Source organism: Mus musculus, chromosome 6 (genome assembly GCF_000001635.26).
Source record: "Mus musculus strain C57BL/6J chromosome 6, GRCm38.p6 C57BL/6J".
Taxonomy (NCBI): Eukaryota; Metazoa; Chordata; class Mammalia; order Rodentia; family Muridae; genus Mus; species Mus musculus.
In genome coordinates, this window is record NC_000072.6 from 72,881,774 (window position 1) to 72,903,154 (window position 21,381).

Here is a 21,381-nt window from a genome sequence, read left to right on the forward strand (position 1 = left end):
CAGGCCACGTGGGTGGGACACTTTCTCAACTGAGACTCCCTCTTCCCAAATGACTCATGTTGACAAAAACCACCTACCTTCCTTACTCAGTACCATGCTCTCTAGTCATGCCCCACCCCCCAACCCCCAGTCCTTTGAGACAGGGACTCTGTGTAAGAGTTCTGGCCATCCTAGAACTTACTATGTATATCAGGCTAGCCTTTCTAGTCTCTTCTATCCCATGTCCTCCCACTTCAGTGTTGAGAATTCTCCAGAGCTTAATGATACAGTCTCCTTAGTCCACAAGCTCTGCTGTCCCAGCAGGCACTCTACCACTACAGAGCTGTCCAGCCAGGCGTTCCTTTTTCCAGTTTACTGCTCCCACCTTCAAACCATGCTTTTGTGAATCTTAACACATCAAGCTAGAAATCCCAACTTTCAGCTCCTTCCATAATCCTACGCCTAATCAATTACCAAATTTATCTATTTGCCTTCCCCAGCTCTTTAACCTGTTAATCTGACAGCTACCATAGGGTGCCTTCCGAAACTCATCCATGAAACTCACTCTCATTTCTTTTCTCCTCTCCGTTGAGCATGAGCTCATGATTCTGCTACCCAGCATTACCTACCCAGTCTCAGGGGACCAGAGCTCCACACAGCCTGGTCTATTTTCACAATGAGAACATAGCTAGGCATGGTGGATAGTTTGAGGCTAGTCTGTGCTACCAAACAAGACTGTCTCAGCAAGGTGTGGCTGGGAGCTGGAGAGCTGGTAAAATAGGACCCAGGCTCGGATCCTAGTACCTATATGGTAGCTCACAATCAACCCTAATTCCAATTCCAAGGACTGTGATATACCTCTTCCTGGGTTTCATGGGCACCAGGGATATATGTGGTACAGGTAAATATAATCGTGCTAACTACTCATCAATGAAAAAAAAAAAGAGAAAAGAAGGACAGGGCTGCCCCTAATGGTAGTCGTTTATTTTAGGTATAATGGAGATATGAAGGAGAGCAAGCCAGACGCAGAGGCATCTGAAGAGTCCAGAATAAACAGGACCTCCGCCTGGGCTGGGCGTGTGTGAGAGAGAGGCAGGAGGGGAGTGGAAGAGAGAGGAACCTGGGGCAGTGGCCAAGAGGACAAAAGAGGCCAGTGCAGCCAAGATGGCAGGTTATAGAGAAGAGAGGCTGGGGGAAGGGCAGCTCAGCTCAACCTGTGGGATAGAGAAGAGTAAGGTAGGGGACAGGGCAGGCCAGCTAGGAGGACTAGAGGGATGCTGGGAGATCCTGGTGGCCAGTGTCAGTTTTGTTATGTCAATAGTCACCTCTTGGCTGACTGTATGGATCTGAGACCTAATGACTCATACATATAAAAAAGCAAGGCTCATCAAACTTCAGCTTGTGGCCTACCAACTGTTTTCACAGAGCCCATTAGCTAACAATGGAATCTATATTTTTATATGACTGAGGAGCTTTGAAAAGAATACTATTTATGGCTGAGGGTGTGACAGAGGGCTTGCCTAGCATTTCCAACATCTGGGTTCAATCCACAAGACAGGCTAAAATAAATAAATGTATTTAACGTGCTTGCAAGTTATATGAAATTCAAATTTCAGTGGCCTAAGATCTACTTGTTCATACACAGCCACGATCATCTGTTTCTATACTATCAATGGCCGCTTTCATTACACAGCCAACAGAGTGGGGCAGTCCATAACTCACACACCACGGCTCACAAAGCCAAATGCACTGGCCAAACACAGAAGCTCAGTATGTTTAAATAAAAGTGAACATCGACTCTGGCTTCTGATAGAATTTGATGCAAAATTATAGCTTAGTTTTTTTTTTTTTAGCATTTCTTATATTAGTGACCTCGGACAAACAAACCTTCAGCTTTCTAATCTATGACACACTCTGTTGAGTTATTTTGGCTTTATTAATTTACTTTTGAATAAGTGCAGGTAAGCACTCCATACATGTGCTGTGCCCACCATGCACAGACACACACCCACAAATAAAATTGTAATTAAAAAATTAGGTATATCGTAAGACTGACGAAATGATCAGTACATGTGAACACCTCGGAATCTAACAGCTACCTGGTGAATGTTAGTTTCTCCCCTTCCTGCCTCCCATCTCCATTGCCCAGAAGCCTATGTGTAATGGGTAAGAAAGTCAATACTTGCCCAAGTGCTACCACACAAATCAGTTTCCAAGCAAGCTAATCCCTCGATCCTTGAGTTGAGTAGCATCTACCTTGATTGCTGTCCCTTCTCTTTTCCCTGTGTTGTCTTACTGAGAGCAGCTCAATGTCCAGGCTTCTATGCAGATGGCTGTAAAATGCTTGCCACCAGCCCCTATTTCTCTCCCCCAAGTATATTTCCCAGCCTCTGGTTTCTATTTGATGGAATACCACCACCACCACCTTTCATTCAAAGGGTCAAAAGCTGAGCGTGTGTTTTTTTCATCCTTATGCTCCCAATTTGCTAGAAGAATCTGCTGTTCTTCCAGTACCCTGTCTATTCTTTGCTGTCTTACAATGAGACTCCGTCCTGTCATCTTTTTCCCTTTCTGTTCCTACTGCCATTGATAAATCAGATCCTTTTTTTATTTCGAGCTCATTTTAGCAAAAAGCCTTTAACCAGTTTCCTTGTCAAAAGCATCCATCTATCTATTCATCTCATGCTACTGCACACCTTTCTAAAACTTGCTCCATCTCTTTGTACCCTTTCTCTGATTAGTTTTTTAAGACAAGGTTTCAAGTAGCTCAGGCTGTCTTGTAAGTCTCAATCTTCCTGCCTCAACTTCCCTCAGCTGCTGGGATTACAGGTCACCAAGTCTGTCTGTCCATCTTAAAAAAAAAAAAAACTGAGGCATAATCAATCCGTCCTTCATCCCAGACTGTCCTTATGGGACCTGAAATCCCGCATTTTACCTCTCATGCTCCAACCTCCACTTCTACTCTGGTCTTCCATGATAAAAACACGGTCACCTTTCACTCCTGCAGTCATTGCTCTCTAACTTACAAAACTGTACACACATTGGCATTTTACCCCACAACCATCCTCAGAGAGGCTGGCATTACTATCTCATCCCTCTTTATAGAAGAGAAAACAAACTGAGCACTGGACCAGAAGTCAGAACAAGTGAATCCTTGTTCCACTTCCCCTTTGGAACCTTAGGCAAGTCAATCAATGTCTCTTATCCACTTCCCTTCTACTTACACACAGAGGTATTCAGCTGGAGAAGCTGGTCTCACTGACTTCAATGTATCTCCCGTTTTTGTAGTTCTGTATTTTATCTCCAACAATTCTCTTAGTTGGTTACCTCTACTCAACTCGTCCTATAAAACCACAGATTTTCAGGGTGGGGAGCGGTGGCACACATCTTTAATCCTAGTAGTCAGGAGGCAGAGGCAGGATAATCTTTATGAGTTCAAGGCCTGCCTAGTCTACAGAATGCACTTCAGAACAGGCAGGGTTACAGAGAGAAACTGTCTCTAAAAACCAAAACCTGAATAAAAACAGTAACAAAACAAACAAGTACCACAGAATTTCTTTTTGTCTTGAATTGAAATGATACCCTTTAGGAAATATATTCTCTACTATTTTATACCATGGCCCTTTCTGCTTCTACCTCCTGCCTCCCAACACGATGAACAAGAAAAGCTAGTTCTAAAAAAAAAAAAAAAAAAAAAAAAAAAAAAAAGAAGAAGAAGAGAAGAGAAGCTAGTTCTCTGTAGCTTAGTACCCATTGCCAGAGCTTCAACCTAAGAACTCAAGATTTGGTATTAGGCTGAAGAGAACTCACAAGACATATTCTAGAAGGTCACAATGAGGGCTGGAGAGATGGCTAAGTGGTTAAGAGCACTGACTGCTCTTCCTAGAAGTCCTGAGTTCAATTCCTAGCAACCACATGGTGGCTCACACCCATCTGTAATGGGATCCAATGCACTCTTCTGGTGTGTCTAAAGACAGTTACAGTGTACTCATATATGTAAAATATAATAGTTCTTTTTTTAAAAAAAATCACAATCATATATTTTCTTTTAATGAAACAGAAGAGGAAAAAAAACCACGAATTTTTCCAAGTGTAGGTGAGTGCTACTTTGCAAAACTTGTTTGGTACACCAGGTGCATATGATTCAATGACTCCTGGGTCATAGTATAAAATATGCCTTAGATTGTGTCTATTTCCCTTTTGAAAGCTAATGAAGACCACCTAGTTCAAGGCTCATGGAGTTCCCATTCAACTAAGGGAGGGGGACTTCTTCTCCATAAAGCCCTCAACCTGCAAGAAGAAAACAGCTTAGTCTAAGACGCATTAGGGCTGAGTAATACCAAAATAAAGCGATCTGTGCAGAGGACACTTTGCAAAGAAAGGTTTCTGAGATACCTCCGCGGAGGACAATAGTGGACAACCCCAGCCTGTTATCCATTCACCCTAAGAGCCCGCCCTCCACCTGCAGTTATAGAAATGTGCTTCTACTCCCAATTAAACTGTCCTCAGTCAGGACAGGACAGGACAGGACAGGACAGGACAGGACAGGACAGGACAGAAGGGCATGGTCAACTGTGCCAACCTCATTTCCTCTCTTCCTACCCCAATCACTGCCCTCCTGCCAGAAGGCCTCACCAAAAGCTCTTCAAGTTTCAGGACCTGCGCACTTGCTAGACTTCCTTCTCCTTTAAACATAATTTTTGTTTAAATGCCCCCTTCCCTTTACATGTCTTCATCAGTTCAGATTTCTCTTAAAAGCCCCATCTTCATTCAGACGGGCCCTCTGATAACCTTATTTACAAGGTGTTATGGGTTTCCCTAACACCTGCTACCTCCAAATGCGCTACTGCATATTTATGCTTTTATCGTTTATTGCAGAAACCTACAATTTTTTTTTCTGTAAAGAGCAAAATAGTAAATATTTCCAGTGGTTTTGTCAGAACTACTCAACTATGCTATTACAGTACAAATATAGCTTAGATGACGCATAAATGACTAGATATGGCTGTTTCCCCATAAAACTTTATTTACAAAAAAGCAGCCTGCTGGGCCCACCCTACAGAATCTCCTCCAGTAGACAGATCTAGGCAGGACCAAAGAATATACCTTTAGCAAGTTCTACAACCAAGGGCTCACCTCACATTTCAGTGCTGTAACTGCCTCAGAATAGTTGTGAATCCAGCCCAACAGAAAACTGTCAACTTACTTGTTTTTAACTTAATAGGTATAATTATCTGGAGTGGGGTGAGTGTCACTCTACATAGCTGTCTACAAACTATGTTGACCAGGCTGGCCTCAAACTCTGTAGATCAGCCTGCCTCTGCTTTCCAAGTGCTAGGATTAAAGGCGTGCACCACACTATGTCTAGCTTAATTACATGAGTCCTGAGGGTGTATTTTTAGGCGACACACCCACTTAGTGATGCCCATATTAGTAGTACTTGGACCACACTTAAAAGACCACTGGGGAAGAGTATCCAACTAACAATGTGGTGGTGGCGCACACCTTTAATCCCAGCACTCAGGAGGCAGAGGCAGTTCAAGGACAGCTGGTCTACAGAGGGAGTTCTAGAACAGAGAAATCCTGGGGGTGGGGTGGTTGGTGGCGGCGGCGGCCGCAGTACCCAGCTAAAGGGTGGTGCAGAAAAAGAAACAATAACAAAACCACCTAACTTAGACTACTGACAACAAATGTAATAGCTGCATGTCATTCCAGTGATCTGATGGGGCAGAACTGAAAAGGATGAATCTGGGGATACCAGCTGCTCAGCAGAAAGGTTTCTTCAGTAAAACAGGCAGGAAACATCAAGTCTTGAGTTTCTAACAGATACAACCAGTGTTAAGGCACCTGACACCAAGCCAGATGCCCAAGTTCAATCCCCAGGACCCACACAGTGAAAGGGGAGAACTGTCTTCTGAGCTGCGTGGCATACATTCTATCACTGTGCTCCATCCTCAAGGCCTGAATTTTAGGACAGGGTCTGTAATTGATAGCAAGTATTAAACACACAGACAGACAGACAGCACTTGGGAGCCAGAGATAGGCATCTCTGTAAGCTAACCTGGTCTAACCTGGTCTATATAGAGAACCAGAACAGCTAGGTTTAGTTTACATAGAGAGACTCTGTCTCAAAAGAAACCAAATCAATAATAATGATAATACCACTTATAATAAATTACTAAGCCTAGAGAGGTCATCTTAATCTCAAGGCTGAAAACTCAGCTTCCATTAGAAACAACTTATCTTCTTCTGAATTCACTACTTTAGAACTTGCCTTGGGGGAGCCATGACTTTCACAAGCTGCTCCTCAGAGCAGAAGCATTGAAACACTAGCACTGGAGCTGGAGAGATGGCTCAGCGGTTAAAAGCACTGACTGCTCTTCGGAAGGTCCTGAGTTCAAATCCTAACCACCACATGGTTGCTCACAACCATCTGTAATGAGATATGATGTCTTCTTGTGGTGTGTCTGAAGACAGCTACAGTTTGAAGATGAGCTATGTGTCCTCATATACATGAAATAAATCTTTTTAAAAGGTACAATAAATCATGCCACATAAGATGCCCAACAGATTGAAGACGTCATTAAGGGTGGAAGATGCAGTTCACTGGTAGAATGAACCCATCCTGGACAAAGACCGGAGTTCAATTCCCCAGCAGTACCAACAACCAAACCAACCCCAAAAACGCATTAACCATTTTTTAAGCAAGGTGTGGTGAAACATGTTCTTCTGCACTTGGGATATGTGGGCAGGAGGATTAGAAGTTCAAGTCATCTGTGACGACCCAATGAAGTTGAAACCACCCTGGAAGATATGCAACTGGGGTCTTTTGTTTCAAGATTTATTTTTATTTTATGTGTATGAGTGTTTTGCCTGCATGCATATATGTGCACCACATGCCTACCCTTTTGGAGTCTATCTTAACTCTCTAGCCCCTGAAATCAGGTCCTAAAACAAAAACAAAAGAGGTACTGAATAATTCTAACATTAGCATGAGGCATGTTAAAATGTTTTGGGTATGATTAACTTCTGCACCTCATTTTAATGTAGCTGCCAGAGAATCTGAGTCACACATGTGAAGCACAACTGCAGTCCCAGCATCTAGCCGGGCAGTGGCGGCTGCAGGCCTTTATCTCAGCACTTGGGGGGCAGAAGCAGGTGGTTCTCTGAGTTAGAGTCCAGCCTGGTCTACAGTGAATTCCAAGACAGCCAGGGCTACACAGAGGAACTCTTTTGAAAACCAAAAATAAGGAAGCAAGAAAACAAATAATCCTAACACCAGAAGCTGAGGCAGGAAAATTGCAGCCAAGTTTATAGCCAGCTTAGGGTATCAACTGAGCTATACATCCCAGGCCCTCGTACTTAAACTTATCTCTTACTTTTCCTAGGCAAGGGAAAGTTAATTTGATCTGTGACACCACTATAGTCTATCTATAACTATGGCCACACAAACATCACACAGATAATATCAGAATCTAGAATGGTCAGCTGATCAGTAGGATCTGAATATGTAGGCTTCTTATCTACCATCAACCCAGAAAAGGGATAGTCTACAGCATCTCCTACCCAGGGTGTCTGCTTCCCTTCAAGGGGCTTAGCTCCTCAGAGAGAATACCCCATTTACTTACACTGACAAGCCTGGACAAGCATGGAGGTATCCCCTGGAAGAGTTCTGGACCACCAGGAACTTGGACAGAAGAAGTAGGGTCTAGCTACACAGCCCAGCAGTTGTCAGTTACATAAGCAACAGGACTATGTAAAGCCTGTAATGCAAAAACTAAGTGCTTTCAACACAAAATTAAACATTTAATCCCTTGAGCTCTTTTCTCACTAAGCATCAAATATAATTACAAACCTATGAGGAATAATCTATTTTAACATACTTTTACATATGCAGATGTGTACTGAGACTTCAGAATAGCACCATGGTTTAATACTGCAAAGGAAAGAAATGAACTGCTGGGCAGAATAAGACTGTGAAATGTAAATGAAAAATAAACTTAGGGGAGGAAGGCTCATGCAAATGTTGACAAAATATTAAAATACTTACACGGTTTAAACTACCTTGTCATAAAACATAAACTTCAAGATTAATTCCAGCACACTGGAAGAGAGCCCAACAGGAAAGCATTTAATTTCCAAACATGTGTTTCAGACCCACTGAATATTAGCATCTTCTAGCAAGAGATCTACAAGTTTCAGCAAGCACTAGATGCCAGGATGTCACCAGGGTAGGCTGTCCTTAAATATTCCCTGAAAGAGCAACTATAAGGACCAGTAAACTCAAACACACAGCACAATTAGTGCACAGTTAACCTGGGACCAGAAGCAGAGGAGAAACGAACATCATTCGGTGTCAGGCCAGGCCTTGCTCCTGGAACTCAGCTCCCTAGGCTGACTTTGCTCCATAGAGTTTATCCCTCTCCTAAAGTCCCTGCTCCTCTTCCCCACAGTCCCCCTTTCCTGTTAATCAGCATCCCAAATAAAAACAGAAGAGGATTTCCAATCTTGGTTATTTTATATAAACACTAATAAATCTCACTAACACTAATAAATCTCACTATCACTCACAGATACTCATGGGGACACTCACGAGTGGTAAGCGCTAAGAATCAGTAAGGTTCAAAAATAATCCTACTCCTACCTAGCAAATAGATGGTAGGAAGGCCAGAAGTAAACATGTGTACAGTAAAGGTAGAAATGCTACCCCAGGGCCCCTTAACTCCGCAGCACAGATGGCATTATATTGGTCTTTAAGGAGTCAGATCATAACCAAAAGGTAAAAAGGCTTGCAGTGGGTACTGGGGATGCAAAGTCAGGTTTTATGCTTATGCAGAAAGTACTTTTACCCACTGAACCATCTCCCTATCCTGAACTTAGTATTTTAAAAGTGGCACATGTCCATAACCCCAGCACTAAAGGAGGCAGAGGCAGGCAGATCTCAGCCAAGGATACACAGAGAAACCCTGTCTCAAAACACCATTAAAAAAAAAAAAAAAAAAGGTTCTTGGTCAAGCCCAGTGGCTTATAACTGTTAAGCCTGTCAAAGCCAGCATTCTTACTTAGTTCTAGATTAGTCTGGGCTACCAAACAAGCAAACACACACCACCACCACCAAACAAACAACGCATAAAAAGTGGTTTTCTAAATGAAAATCCTTCGGCTATAGAAAAGGGTACAAGTCATGACACTGGTGCTCAACATAAGACACACGCATACATGCACACATACAATTCAAGAGAAGATAATATGTAAACCTCATTAGCCTCTTGTTAAGAAGTCAACACTGTGCTGTTCCTCTATCGCAAGCCCTCCCCAGACCCACTTCAGAGTTCAGGTTTTCCCCTCCCTAGTGGCAGTGAAAATTACAATGATCCATCTACAGTTTCTCCCCACCTTCCTGTAACCAGTGGCAATGTTTGTTCGGACTATTGGTTGGCACTGTAGCCATTGATGAGACAATTTTGCATTACTGATAGGCTCACAAAGCTCTACTTTGCTAAAATTATGGAAGAGTTCTCTAGGCTGTACCTGCCATTAAGAAGCACTAGGTGAGCCACAGCCAGGTTGTAGGGATAGCAGCAAACAGGAGGATGTTCAGCAAAGCACTTCATCTCTTGCTGAATGGATAACAGTGAGCTGCTGCCTCCTGGTGCCTGGTCCCAGGACACTGTACCAGGCCTGAATGCTGGTGTTCTGTTTCTGACACCAAGGCTGTATAATCACTGCCAAGCTTCATGCCCACTGCCTCTCCTATGCCAAGACGTGCCAGGCCTTGCCCTTATAGTCCCAAGAGTTCTGAGTGCTCTGGGCTTTCTTGACCATTCACGTACTTCCCAAGCCATTTTTCCTAGGTAAAATCCAAGCCTCTGGCTATCTGCTTTATTCTCTCTCTGACATATAACCAACATGGCTAATACATAGCAAAGAACACATTTAAAAACTGTTGTGTTCTGTATACTTAGGGATTCTTCAACTTCAATGAATAACTTCAGTGACAAAAAAAAAGCTATTTAAGGAATAAAAAGATTACAGCCTTTAGAACACTAAAATTAATAAGAAATTACTATTCTGCAAATTTCTTTTTATTAGAAAGAGCAAGCACTATTTAATGAAGTATGGAGAATACTTCCTTTGAACACACATTCAAGAAAGTAACCTCACAGCATTTCTTGTAATGTTATAATGCAATAACATTTCAAGGATAATTCAATAACCTTCACTAAGAACAACAGTGGAGCCAGGCATGGTAGCAGACACCTGAAATCCCTGCACTTAGGAGGTAGGGGTAGAAGGTCACAGCATACTTAAGACCACTCTGGGATACATGAGCCTGTTTAGAAACAACAAGGAGAGTTAAGTTAGAGCAATGGCTCAGTGGTTAGGAGCAATGCCTGCTCCTCAGAAGGTCTGGGTTTGATTCTGAGCACCCATGTGACAGCACAACCACCTGTAACTCCAGCTCCAGGAGATCCGCTGTCCTCTTCTGGCCCAAGTATGCAGCACACATTTATGCACACAGGCAAAAGAACCACATATATTAATTTCAAAAAAGAAACAATAAAACAGATACCAGGCAGATACTCTGAAATTTAAGTAATTGAGTAAGTAACAGCTTTTTTTTTTTTTTTCTCTACAAGGTTACAAGCCAAACAAATTTGTTTGGTCAGAAACTTCCTAAGTTTGAATCAGGACAAAGTCTTTTTTTCTTTTTCTTTTCTTTTTCTTTTGGTTTTTCAAGACAGGGTTTCTCTGTAGCTCTGGCTGTCCTAGAACTCACTCTGTAGACCAGGCTGGTCTCGAACTCAGAAATCCACCTGCTCCTGCCTCCCAAGAGCACCACCCGTGCCTGGCTTTTTTTTTTTTTTTTTTTTAAGATTTATTTATTTTAAGCTGGGCAGTGGTGGCACGTCCTTTAATCCCAGCACTTGGGAAGCAGAGGCAGGCAGATTTCTGAGTTTGAGGCCAGCCTGGTCTCCAGAGTGAGTTTTAGGAAAGCCAGGGCTACACAGAGAAACCCTGTTGGGGGTTGGAGTGGGGAGGTTTATTTTATGTATGTGAGTACACTGTCACTCTTCAGACACACCTGAAGAGGGCATCTGATCCCATTACAGATGGCTGTGAGTCACACACCATGTGGTTGCTGGGAATTGAACTCAGGACCTCTGGAAGAGCAGTCAATGCTCTTAACCGTAGAGCCATCTCTCCAGCCCCCAAAGTTTCCTTTCTTTAAACAAAATTATTGGTAACGGTTTGGTATGGGTCTTTGGTTTTGTGTTTGTTAGGGTCAGGGTTTTAAGCAGTCCAGGCTGGACATGAACCAACTGAGCTGTCTGCCTCAGCCTTCTGAGTGTCACACATCCTAATGCTGAGCAACGGAAAATTCCCAGATTAAAAGAAAGTTATTTCTACTTAAAGTCCCAAGTTAAAACAAGAATACTTTGAACTAAAACACAAAATGCCAATACACGGAAAAAGTACATTTCAAACTGAACTTTATATGAAGAATCTAGAAATTACAGTATGTTTTCTCATAAATTTAAGTTATCATCTATTGTTTATGGAACGTCAAAGCAGTTGAATATGATGGCTTATGCCTACAGTTCCAATGCTCAGAAGAAAAAGGCTAATCTTGGCTACAAAGTGAGTTTCAGGCCAGTTATGTACACATAGCAAACAAACAAACAAGCAAGAGAAATGTAATCTATGACGTTAAAACTGTCTTACTACTGTCATGATTTGTGAACAGTCAAGACATGAGGGCACAGAGCTTTTTAGTGGGTAGTAAAATTGTATGCCTAGCTTTGAAGTCACAATCTGAGGAAAAAAATATTTCAATTCACTTTTTATGTCTTTATGTGTGTTTAGTGCTAGAGAGTATTTTTTGAAAAGAGAAAAATATACAAATGGGCAATTTTCAAAAAGTTGTAATTGACACTCTGTAACATGTACACATGCATTTGAAAATGCTGTATACATAATTTTTGTCAATTAAAAAAAAGTTGCTAGGTATAATGGCACAAACCTGTAACTCCACCACTTGGGAGGCAGAGGCAGAGGCAGAGGCAGAGGCAGGAGTTCAAGGCCATCCTCAGTTACAGATCAAGTTTGAGGCCAGTTAGAGTTACATGAAACCCTGTCTCAGAAAACCACAGTTGAGGACCAGGGCTGTGGCTCCATGGTAGATCTCTTACAGTGTATATACACAGTCCTGGGTTCAATCTCTAGTGATATAAAAAGATATATACAAACTAATGCTAACTAGACTGGGGGTGGTGGTGTCACATTTGTTAATAAACAGCATTAAATGTTTCTGAGAAACAAATAAGAAATTGTAATGTGTCCCATCTAGTCACTCTCAGTACACAAGTAAAAATCTTCAAAAAGCCAGTCGAATACAAGTCAGGTAAACACAGCCTGGTGGCACAGACCAGTACCACCAGCTACAATGGAGGCTGAAGCAAGAGGATCACATGTTCAAGGCCTGCCTGAGACATTGTAAGTTCACAGAGTAAAGAAGACTGTATCAAAACTTTAACTCCCTTGTCTAGTATGCCAGAGACTCTAGGTTCCAGCCTCAGCACTGCAAAAGAACTAAATAAATTAGTAAACATACGGAGTATTATTTCTACTTGAAACTGCAATCTCTTACTAAGCATAGTATAGAGAAGGGCTGGGGTTGTAGCTGTTGGCAGACTGCTGGCCTAGCACTACATAAACACAACATAATGATGTGCACCTCTAATTCCAGCCTAGGAGGTGGAAGCAGGATCACAAGCTGAGAGTCCTCCTCCGTTACACAGGGAGTTAGCGGCCAGTGCAGAGTACACAAGACCCTGCCTCAGAAAACAGGGCTGTCAGGTGTCTTAGCTAGGAAAAGTGCTTGCACCAAACGGATCCATCTGTGTCTAATGCCCAGGACTCCTGTGAAGGTCAAAGCAGAGAAGCCACTTGGGACAGTCACCCTGGGCCTACCACATGGAACTGCCACGTCTCTTGAACAAAGAAAGACACGAACTATCTTTTTAATAAAGAGTAGCAGAGAACAGGCTTAAGTACTTCAAAGTGATACAAAGCTGTAAATCCCAAAACTTAGTCACCTGGGTAGAAGAAGTACAGAAGTTCAAGGCCAGCCTGGGCTATACGAGACCTTGTTCTCATAAAAAAGAAAACAAGTAAGCAAACAAACAAAAACCCACTCAAACTATTAGAATCAAAATATATTTATTCCCTCTGAAGCTGTGGAAAATAGGGTGAGAGGTGTCATCAAGTAAAGGCAGTTGTCACACAACCCTGGTGAACACAGTACAAAAGCCATAGAATATGCAGCTCTATAGTTACAACACAGAAGTGAGCCCTAAAGTTAACTTACACACTGCTCCACACACCCTCTCACGCATGTGCACTAAATAAAAATTGGGCCAAAGCCGTATGATCCAAGTTGGCAAGCACTTGGACATCCACTTGTTTCTTATCGTTTTGTCAGCCCAGCTCAGGCTGCACTGCCTTCAGAGACTGTCTACAGACACAGCTTTCCTACCAGGCTTAGAGTTGAAGCCTGTGTCTCCTTACATTCTGGGTACCTAGCAGTGCCTTTCACATAGTAATGGAAACAGTCCAAGGATTTAAAGCTATCTGTGTTAACCCAGGTAACCAACTAGAACACCCATAACTGAGCTCATGAACTACATAATCTGACAGGTTTTTATTTACAAAGTTATTTCCTGATTTTCAAACTCTGAATCGCATACATTTTAAATATGTTGTTTACCAAAACATGTTAAGATTTTTTTTTTTTTTTTGTGGTACAAGATTTTGCTTCAACCTCCTGACAAGGGTGCTAGCAGCATAGACATGAACTTGAAGTGCTGTTTCTTGAACTTAAGTGCTGTCTTTTGACAGAGAAGTACAACTAGGATGGCAGTGAATTCCTAGGTTCAAAGGATCCTCCTGTCTTACTCTAAGAGTGGCTACAACTAATATTAGGTGACACCACACATGCTTCCTTTTATTTTCCTTTGGTGCTGAAAAATAAACTCAAAGCTTACGCTGCAGGTTAACCACGTACTGCAAGGCCAGGGATGCAGCTTGGCTGTAAAGTGCTTACCCAGCATGTATGAAGCTCTGGGTTCAAGTCCAACACTACATAAACCAGACATGGTGCTACGTGCCTGTTAGCTGGGAAGTTGAAGGAAGAAAACCTCAAGGTCACTCTTGGTCACAAAAACTTCAAGACCAGCCAGAAACCTATGACCCTGTCTCAAAAATAACAAGCAGAACAACACATGTGTTCCACAACTGAGCTATAGTCCTAGCCAGAGACAGTTTAAAAAAAAAACCTAGAAAACAGAAAATGACTGGGTTTGGTGTAAGACAGAAAACTAGATACTGTTGACAGTATCAACTGTTGACCACACAGAGTGACTTGGTGCTAGTACCTAAGAAATGTTTGCTAACATGGCAAGAACATTTCAAAATGAGGTGAAAAAGAGGCCTTGGAATTCTCCCCAGTCAAGTCATATAGCAACAGGAATTTCACTGTTGTGGAGACCCGCCACTCCACTAACACCTACCTGAAAAGGTGGGTGTTATTCACCAACCCTTCTGCTCCTAAGGGGCAGGAGTTGGTCAGTCAGTCCCTGTACTTGCTCAGGACCCAGCAGAAACAGATACACCAAGGGTCTGGGCCCTTTCTGGTCTCCCACCAGCTGCAGGACCCCCAGCTCTACAGCTCCAATAGGTCAGACAACTACAGAGCTTGGATCAATTTTGGCCTCCACCAGTTCTTGATGGGCCTCACCAGCTAAAAATGGCTTTTACATTTTTAAATGGTGGTGGTGGCAAGATTTCAAGGAACCATATTTCATGACACATGAAAATTTTATGAAATTCAAATATCAGGGTCCATAAAAAAAGTTTTAAGTGGAACACAGCCATAACCACTTGATTAGCTGGCTTTCCTATGACAACTGTGGTAGTGACAGATATAGTTGGCTAAGCCTATGTTTTCTGCTTGGCCCTCTACTTTAGAGAAAGTACGCTAAGCCTGGCCTAGAGCCTTCTCTGTGCCCTTGGCTGCACTGGTGTTTCTCAGAGTAGTCCAGTGCTTGATCTTGACAGGTGTTCATCTTGGGGCTGTGTGGTCCAAAGTCACATCATCTGTATACTACAGAGCAATTGGTTAGAGTTGGGAGAAGACAAAGTAACAAGTTACTTGTACACATGAGGCTGGAAAGCAAGACCTAGGCAAGAACATTACAGGCTGTACAGCTCTGCCCAGAATTAGACTCCAACATCCAGTTCTGGGTCAGACTCCCGAGGAAAACAACTGCAGAGAATGTGGAGGATAGATGATTAAAAGAGCTAAAAAACCAGACCACTAAAAAGTGTTGTGCTAGGAGAGGCTCAGGAGGGAAGCAGATACAGGAAGACTGGATACATGGGGGGGGGGGGGGGTGGGGGGTTGGGGGAGGGCTGAAAGTGTGAAGCCAGTCTCTCCTGTGCAGTGAGATCAGACCAGCCAGGAATGGGCACCATGATCCTGTGTCAAAAGCAAAGATGAAGTAAACAGGATTAGCTGGCCCAAAGAGAAAGGTAAGCAGAAAATCTGGGATTGTCAAATCCCTCCTGATGAAAATAATTACTGCCTGAAATAATATACTGCAAAATATTGACAAATCTCATGAACAGATGTGATTACTGAAACTTTTGACTTAGGCCAAAACCTAGACTCTTAAACTTTCTAACCCTGTTCAAGGTCTGAGAGCACACCCCTGTTGTCACAGTTTGGGGAGGCACAGGCAGGCAGGACTCTTGAGTTCCAGGCCAGCCAGGGCTACTTAGTGAGACAGTGTCAAAATAAAGAAAGAAAATAGTAAATTTAATTAATGTATTATGTAAATATAAAATCACCTGTCAAACATTGCTCAATACCTTCAACACATCCATTTAGGAAACATCTGGCATTAAATTGCCAAGAAAGGTGTTGGAAAGTTTCAAGATGTCAAGTAATTAAAAGGTACCCTTTCCAAGACTAAAGAGGGAATGATGATGAGCTTAGATCACACAATATTTTATTGAAGGATGCTATACCTACCTAAGCCATTTTAATTACTCAAACACACCATCTGAGGGTACTTTTTCCAGGCTACTGCTCATTAAGACTATTCCGTCTGCTTCTTTAAGGCGATTGCTATTCTGTTATTTTAATCTGGTTCCTGAGTTGGAGCCTGAACTTCATGCTCACTTTCACTTTGTCTTGAAGGTGGTCAATACACCAACTGATGCCATCTAAAATTAACCTCACCATCTCCAAATGGAATTTGACTACAACCTTAATGAAGACTTTTTTCAAGTGCGGTGATAAGGAACACACTCCCATTAAGCTTATAAAACGGTTTAGCAGGTGAGTTCCCAAATATTTCTTTTCATCTGACTGAGGCTAAATTAAGTACCCTGCTATTTATTTCAAAGTGACCAACACATTAACAGTTAGTAATCAAAAATGCCCCATGCTCTTCCCTATCATTAGGTTTTTTTTTTTAAATAAAAACTCTCCAAACATAAAATGATCAGAGTCAATCACAATCTTGCCTTTAGAAATGCAAATTCCGAAACTTTCACTAAATGTATGTTAATTGATCTGAGTTTGTCACCTTAGAAAAGCCAAGGTCTGTACTTCCCTAAGAATGCCCTTCCCTCGGCGATAAACTGCCTCCTCAAACTTTCTTCACTTCCAAAACACCTATACAGGATTTGGAAAATCTTAGGGACTCAATTATTTTCAGGTCACTTATACAATCTTCCATTAACCGTACCGAAATAAACTTTTCACTAAGTCGGTGACTACTTTTAAAGGTAAAACCTGCTGTAGTGAAACAAAGAGAACATAGCCCCCTCCCCCCTTCCTAAACCATATGGTAGTAAATTCAAGTTAACTTATTTTTTCGCCAGTTCATCGCCCATCCATCGGCCTGAAAACACTTGTGCCTTTGTGCCGTGGGGCTGGGACGCGAGTGGTCTGATTCTTAACCACAGAACCCCAGCGTGTTTCCACAGGGCACCGCGGAAGTCCAAACGCCCCCCGACTGGAAGCCTGCTTCGGTGGGCAGCGCACGCGGGTGAGGGCCCGGGACCGGCCGGGAGCAAGTTCCGCTCCGGCGAGGTGACGGAGCAGGGAGTTTGCTCACCGCGGCCGGGCTGGATCCGCCCCGGGAACTTGGCTTACCCGAGCCCAGGGACGCGCAGAGGCCTACCGCGAGGCCGGGCGAGCTCCAGTCACAGAGGGCTGCCCGAGCCCGAGCCGCGGCGTCTTCCCGCCCGCACGGCCGCGGCCCTCAGGCGGGGCCGTCGCTCGCCCGCGGTCTCCCAGAGACCGGACGCGCCCGCGGGGCCCGGACCCCGCTCCCCCTTGTCGCGGCCGCACGCCCGAGACCCGGCTCGGCCACGGCGCCCGGCTCTTCCGGGAGCCGCCGCAGCTAGGCCGCGCCGGGGCCCCGCGGTTCCCCCGGGCGGGCCGGCCGGGCCTCGGCGTCCGGTATGTGTCCCGAGGGCCAGGCTCCCGCCGGTAACGGGCCCCGCCGCTTCCCCTCCCCCTCTCCCGCCCCATGACAGTGCAAAGCCTCCGGCCGCCCGGCCGCCCCGCCTCCGGCTCCAGGCCCAGCTCAGGGCCGCGGCCGCAAGCCACGGTTGCGGCCGCCGCTCCCGCTCGCTCTTCGGGCCGCGGTGGCCTCGGGTTCCCCAGCCCCGCGACTCGGGCCCGGCCCGCGTCCCCGCCGGTGCCCCGCTGCCCTCGGCGGCGCCCGGACTTCGGGCGGGGTAGGCCGAGGCCCAAGCGGTGGGGGCGGGGGCTCGGCTCTCACCTTCATGTCGGGACATCCTAGTTCAGACGCTGGCGGCGCGGCCCCTCCCGGGCTCCCGGCTGCAGTGTGCCCCCACCGCGGGCTCCCGGCGCTGCCCGCGCCCGGCCGGCCGACTCCCACTCGACTCCCGGGCTCGGCCGCGGGGGCGGGGTGGGCAGGGGAGCGCTCCCGCGGCGGCGGCGGCGGCGGCGGCGGGGAGGCGGCGCGGGGCGGGAATGGGGCCGGGCCTGGCCGGGGCTGAGCTCCTCCAGGAGGCGGGTCCGACGCGGCCGCGGCTCCGCCGGCGCCCGCCGTGACTCGGTCACTCTCGGGCCCCCGCCGGCTCCCGGCAGCGGCGCGGCGTCCGCAAATCCCGCTCGTCCCCTCCCCCGGCCCGCCCCCCGCCCGTCCGTCTCCCGGCTCCGGCCGCCGCCTCCTCCTCCTCCTCTTCCTCCTCTTCCGCCTCCTTCCGCCCGCACGCCCGCCCCGCCTCTCGCCGCCCTGAGGCCCCGCGGCCGGCGGGCGACCGTGCTTGGCGGCGGTCCTGCCGCGGTCCCGCAGGCACCCGAGCCCAGCCGCGGCCCGCCACGCTGCGCGTGGGGAGGACGAGGACGCGAAACGCCCCCGACGTGGCTCCCCAGCGCCTGGGCGCGCGGCGGCCGGGCCATCGCAGACGTCCCGGGGACGTGTGTGTGTTTGTGTGCTGCTTTGAAAGCCGGGGACCCAGAAGGGAATGGCAGTCGGGCCTCCGGGGCTCGCGGGTCCCCAGACCCAGGGGGAGGCCGAGGCCTAGCGAGCCGGCTCGGCCGCCCGCTCGAATGCGCTGCGGGAAAAACTTGGTGGGCTTCGGGGGTACTTTGCTTCCGGCTGTGTGTGCAGGTCTTTCCCTCCACCCAGGCTCCTTACAGGCTACTTTCTCTTCAGGCATTGCTAACTCGACAAACACTTGAGACTACCCCTGACCACGTGTCAGTGGTGGCGTGGCGCAGGTAGAACAGATCGCGCCCTGGAGTTAAGACGTGTTCAGCCCTGGGATTCTGGTTCTGATATGCTCGGTGTAACCTTGAACAAGTGACTTAACCTTGCTGAGCCTTCGCTCTAAATTGGTTCGCTTTGGGTGGTTAATTTTGCCTTGGTAGTCTCGAGATTGGACAAAGTTCCCAGCTAAGTTTACTGAAACTAGGGTCCAAGGTACTGCTTGCTTTGGCGATTTTCCTAATTTGCCCACCCTCCACCGACTGTGGGACCTGGACAAAGCGTTGGTTGCCTTAGCTTCTGTGACTTTCAAAAAGGGCAAGCATATCAATAGATGCAGGAGAGATACAGTACCAAGATTCGACGTGTAGAGTAGCAAAGGAAGGACCCTATTTGTTACAATATTTTATTGAATATGATTTAAGATATGTCTGGTTTTGAAAATACTAAAAGGCTTAATCCGAGAGACTACATAGTAGGTCATCCCTGTCTACCCAAGAAACTAGCTGTAATTAAATTGGGGGTGGTTTTGAGGCATGACCTCAGATAGCCCGAGGCAGTCCTTGAATTGCTCAAGTAGCTGATTCTGACCTTCCCATCTCCCAGGGGCTGGAACGAAAGGCATCTTCCACCACACCCCCACCTAATTTGGGTTTAAATGAGGACTAGATAACAAATATTTCTGTTTCGGGTGTGGAATTCCGCACACTACAGACCGGCCTGAGGAAGACTATGCCTAGTAGGGCTTACAAAGGGAGAGCAGGGTTTGTAGTTAGCCTGATCGACATCCTGGTTAGTGGGTCCTTTCTGACAACCCTACACATTTTATTATTGGCAAGTGATCCTGGGTGTAAGCCAGTTCCCTGAACTTGAGCTGTGAAAGTCAGGCTAGCAGCTCTTAACGCATACACAGGTGGTGAATAATGGTTTTTTATAAATTTGTATCAAAGTTTGTAAGCAGTTCTGTAAAAATGCTGGAGCATTTAGAGTAGCCAACAAAAGCAACACTTCCAGAAAGGAATACCAGTAAGTATGGAAAAAACTGGGTGAAAATAGAAAGGAGACTATTGAGGAGGAAGAAGGGGCTGGAGCTGTGAGGTGAAGTGTGCCCCAAGTCCCAAGTCTACGGAAAAGTCACTCAGGGTTGTGTACAGGCATGATGCTAGGGGAAGAAACATTAAAAACAAGTCTTACTGTATTGAAGGGTTAGCTAGTTTTTTTTTTTTTTTCACCTGCCTCTGCCTCCCAAGTGCTGGGTTTAAAGGCCTGTGTTACCACTGCCCGGTAGGGTTAGCTAGTCTTGTTCATGGGAGGAAACATAGCTTGGTCTGACCTCCAAGGGACTACCATGTTTTTTTGACAGTGATTTCATTGTTAGTATCCCAGCTTAGCCGTGAATCTCCAGCTCTTCCTGCCCTAGATCTCCTTCCCATGCCTCCTTGGTTTCCCCCATGTCCAGTTGAAAGTCACAGGTATCTTTACCAAACTTACTGTGTTCCATAGATGGCCCAGTTCTAGTCCTTAAAACAACAGTCAGATAAATCCTAATGAGATTTAAATACCATCAGTAGATCAGCAGACAATAGCTGCACCTTTTTGTGTTTTTCTGTACTTCTTTAAGGTTTTAAGATTAGGGGGAAATGAGCCAGGCGTAGTGGCACACATCCTTTAGTTCCAGCACATGGGATGCAGAGGCAGGCATAGCTCCCAGCCTGGTCTCCATGGAGTGTTCCAGGACAGTCAGCAGAGCTACACTGGGAGACCCTGCCTCAAAAAGACAAAAAAAAAAAAAAAAAAAAAAAAAGATTAGGGCAAGTGTCCAAGAGAAGGGCCAGAGAGATGGCTCAGCGGTTAAGAGCACTGACTGCTCTTCCGAACCCTGAGTTCAATTCCCAGCAACCACATGGTGGCTCACAACCACCCGTAACAAGATCTGGCGCCCTCTTCTGGAGTGTCTGAAGACAGCTACAGTGTACTTACATATAATAATAAATAAATCTTAAAAAAAAAAAAGAGTCCTGTCAGTCCTGTTAAAGCATGAAATAAGTCACCTGGACACAAATGACGTGAGCAATCCTATGCAGCAGAGTGAGGCTTGGGGAGCTAGATAGTCTACTGAGGACTTTTGAGATCATATTCTCTACTGTACTTGTAATCTTGACATTGCTGGGTATGCTTGTCAGAGTTCTGAACTATGAACCTGTCCTTAAGCAAGAAAATCAATAGTGTCTGGGCTCAGTGGCTCAAGCTGTAATCCCAACACTCAAAAGACAGAGTCAACCTGATTTACATAAGAGATTTTTACCTCAAACAAAAGTATGACTAGAGGTAACTCAGCAGTTGAGCGCACAGAAGTCAGATGGCCTACAAACACCTATAACTTCAGTTCCATGGGTTCCAATGCTCTCTTCTGACCTCTGCAGGCACCCTTGTATGTGAGGCACACACACGTAAATAAAACTCAGGTGTCTGGGTTTGGTTTGTTAAAGAAAAACAAGTTCCAAGCCAGCCATCTCATAAGGAAAAAGTACTTTGAAAAAAAAAAAAGCAAGGTGGTGGCACACACCTTTAATCCCAGCAGGGCCAT

At 45.4% G+C, this 21,381-nt stretch overlaps 1 protein-coding gene across 3 annotated transcripts in view; it reads right to left on the reverse strand.

Annotated features, from left to right (window-relative positions):
• Kcmf1 (potassium channel modulatory factor 1) overlaps positions 1-18,206 on the reverse strand; it is a 58,866-nt gene extending 40,660 nt beyond the window's left edge. Inside the window, exon 1 of one of the 3 annotated variants that reach the window (NM_019715.2) lies at positions 17,841-18,206. In NM_019715.2, coding sequence (NP_062689.2) covers positions 17,841-17,856 — 16 coding nt within the window. In that variant the 5' untranslated portion in view covers positions 17,857-18,206. Of the gene's footprint in view, positions 1-12,718; positions 17,153-17,206; positions 17,520-17,840 lie in introns of those variants that run through there. The other 2 variants (NM_001347231.1, XM_030255640.1) reach the window with 2 other exon arrangements.
• Between the last annotated feature and the right edge of the window lie 3,175 nt (positions 18,207-21,381).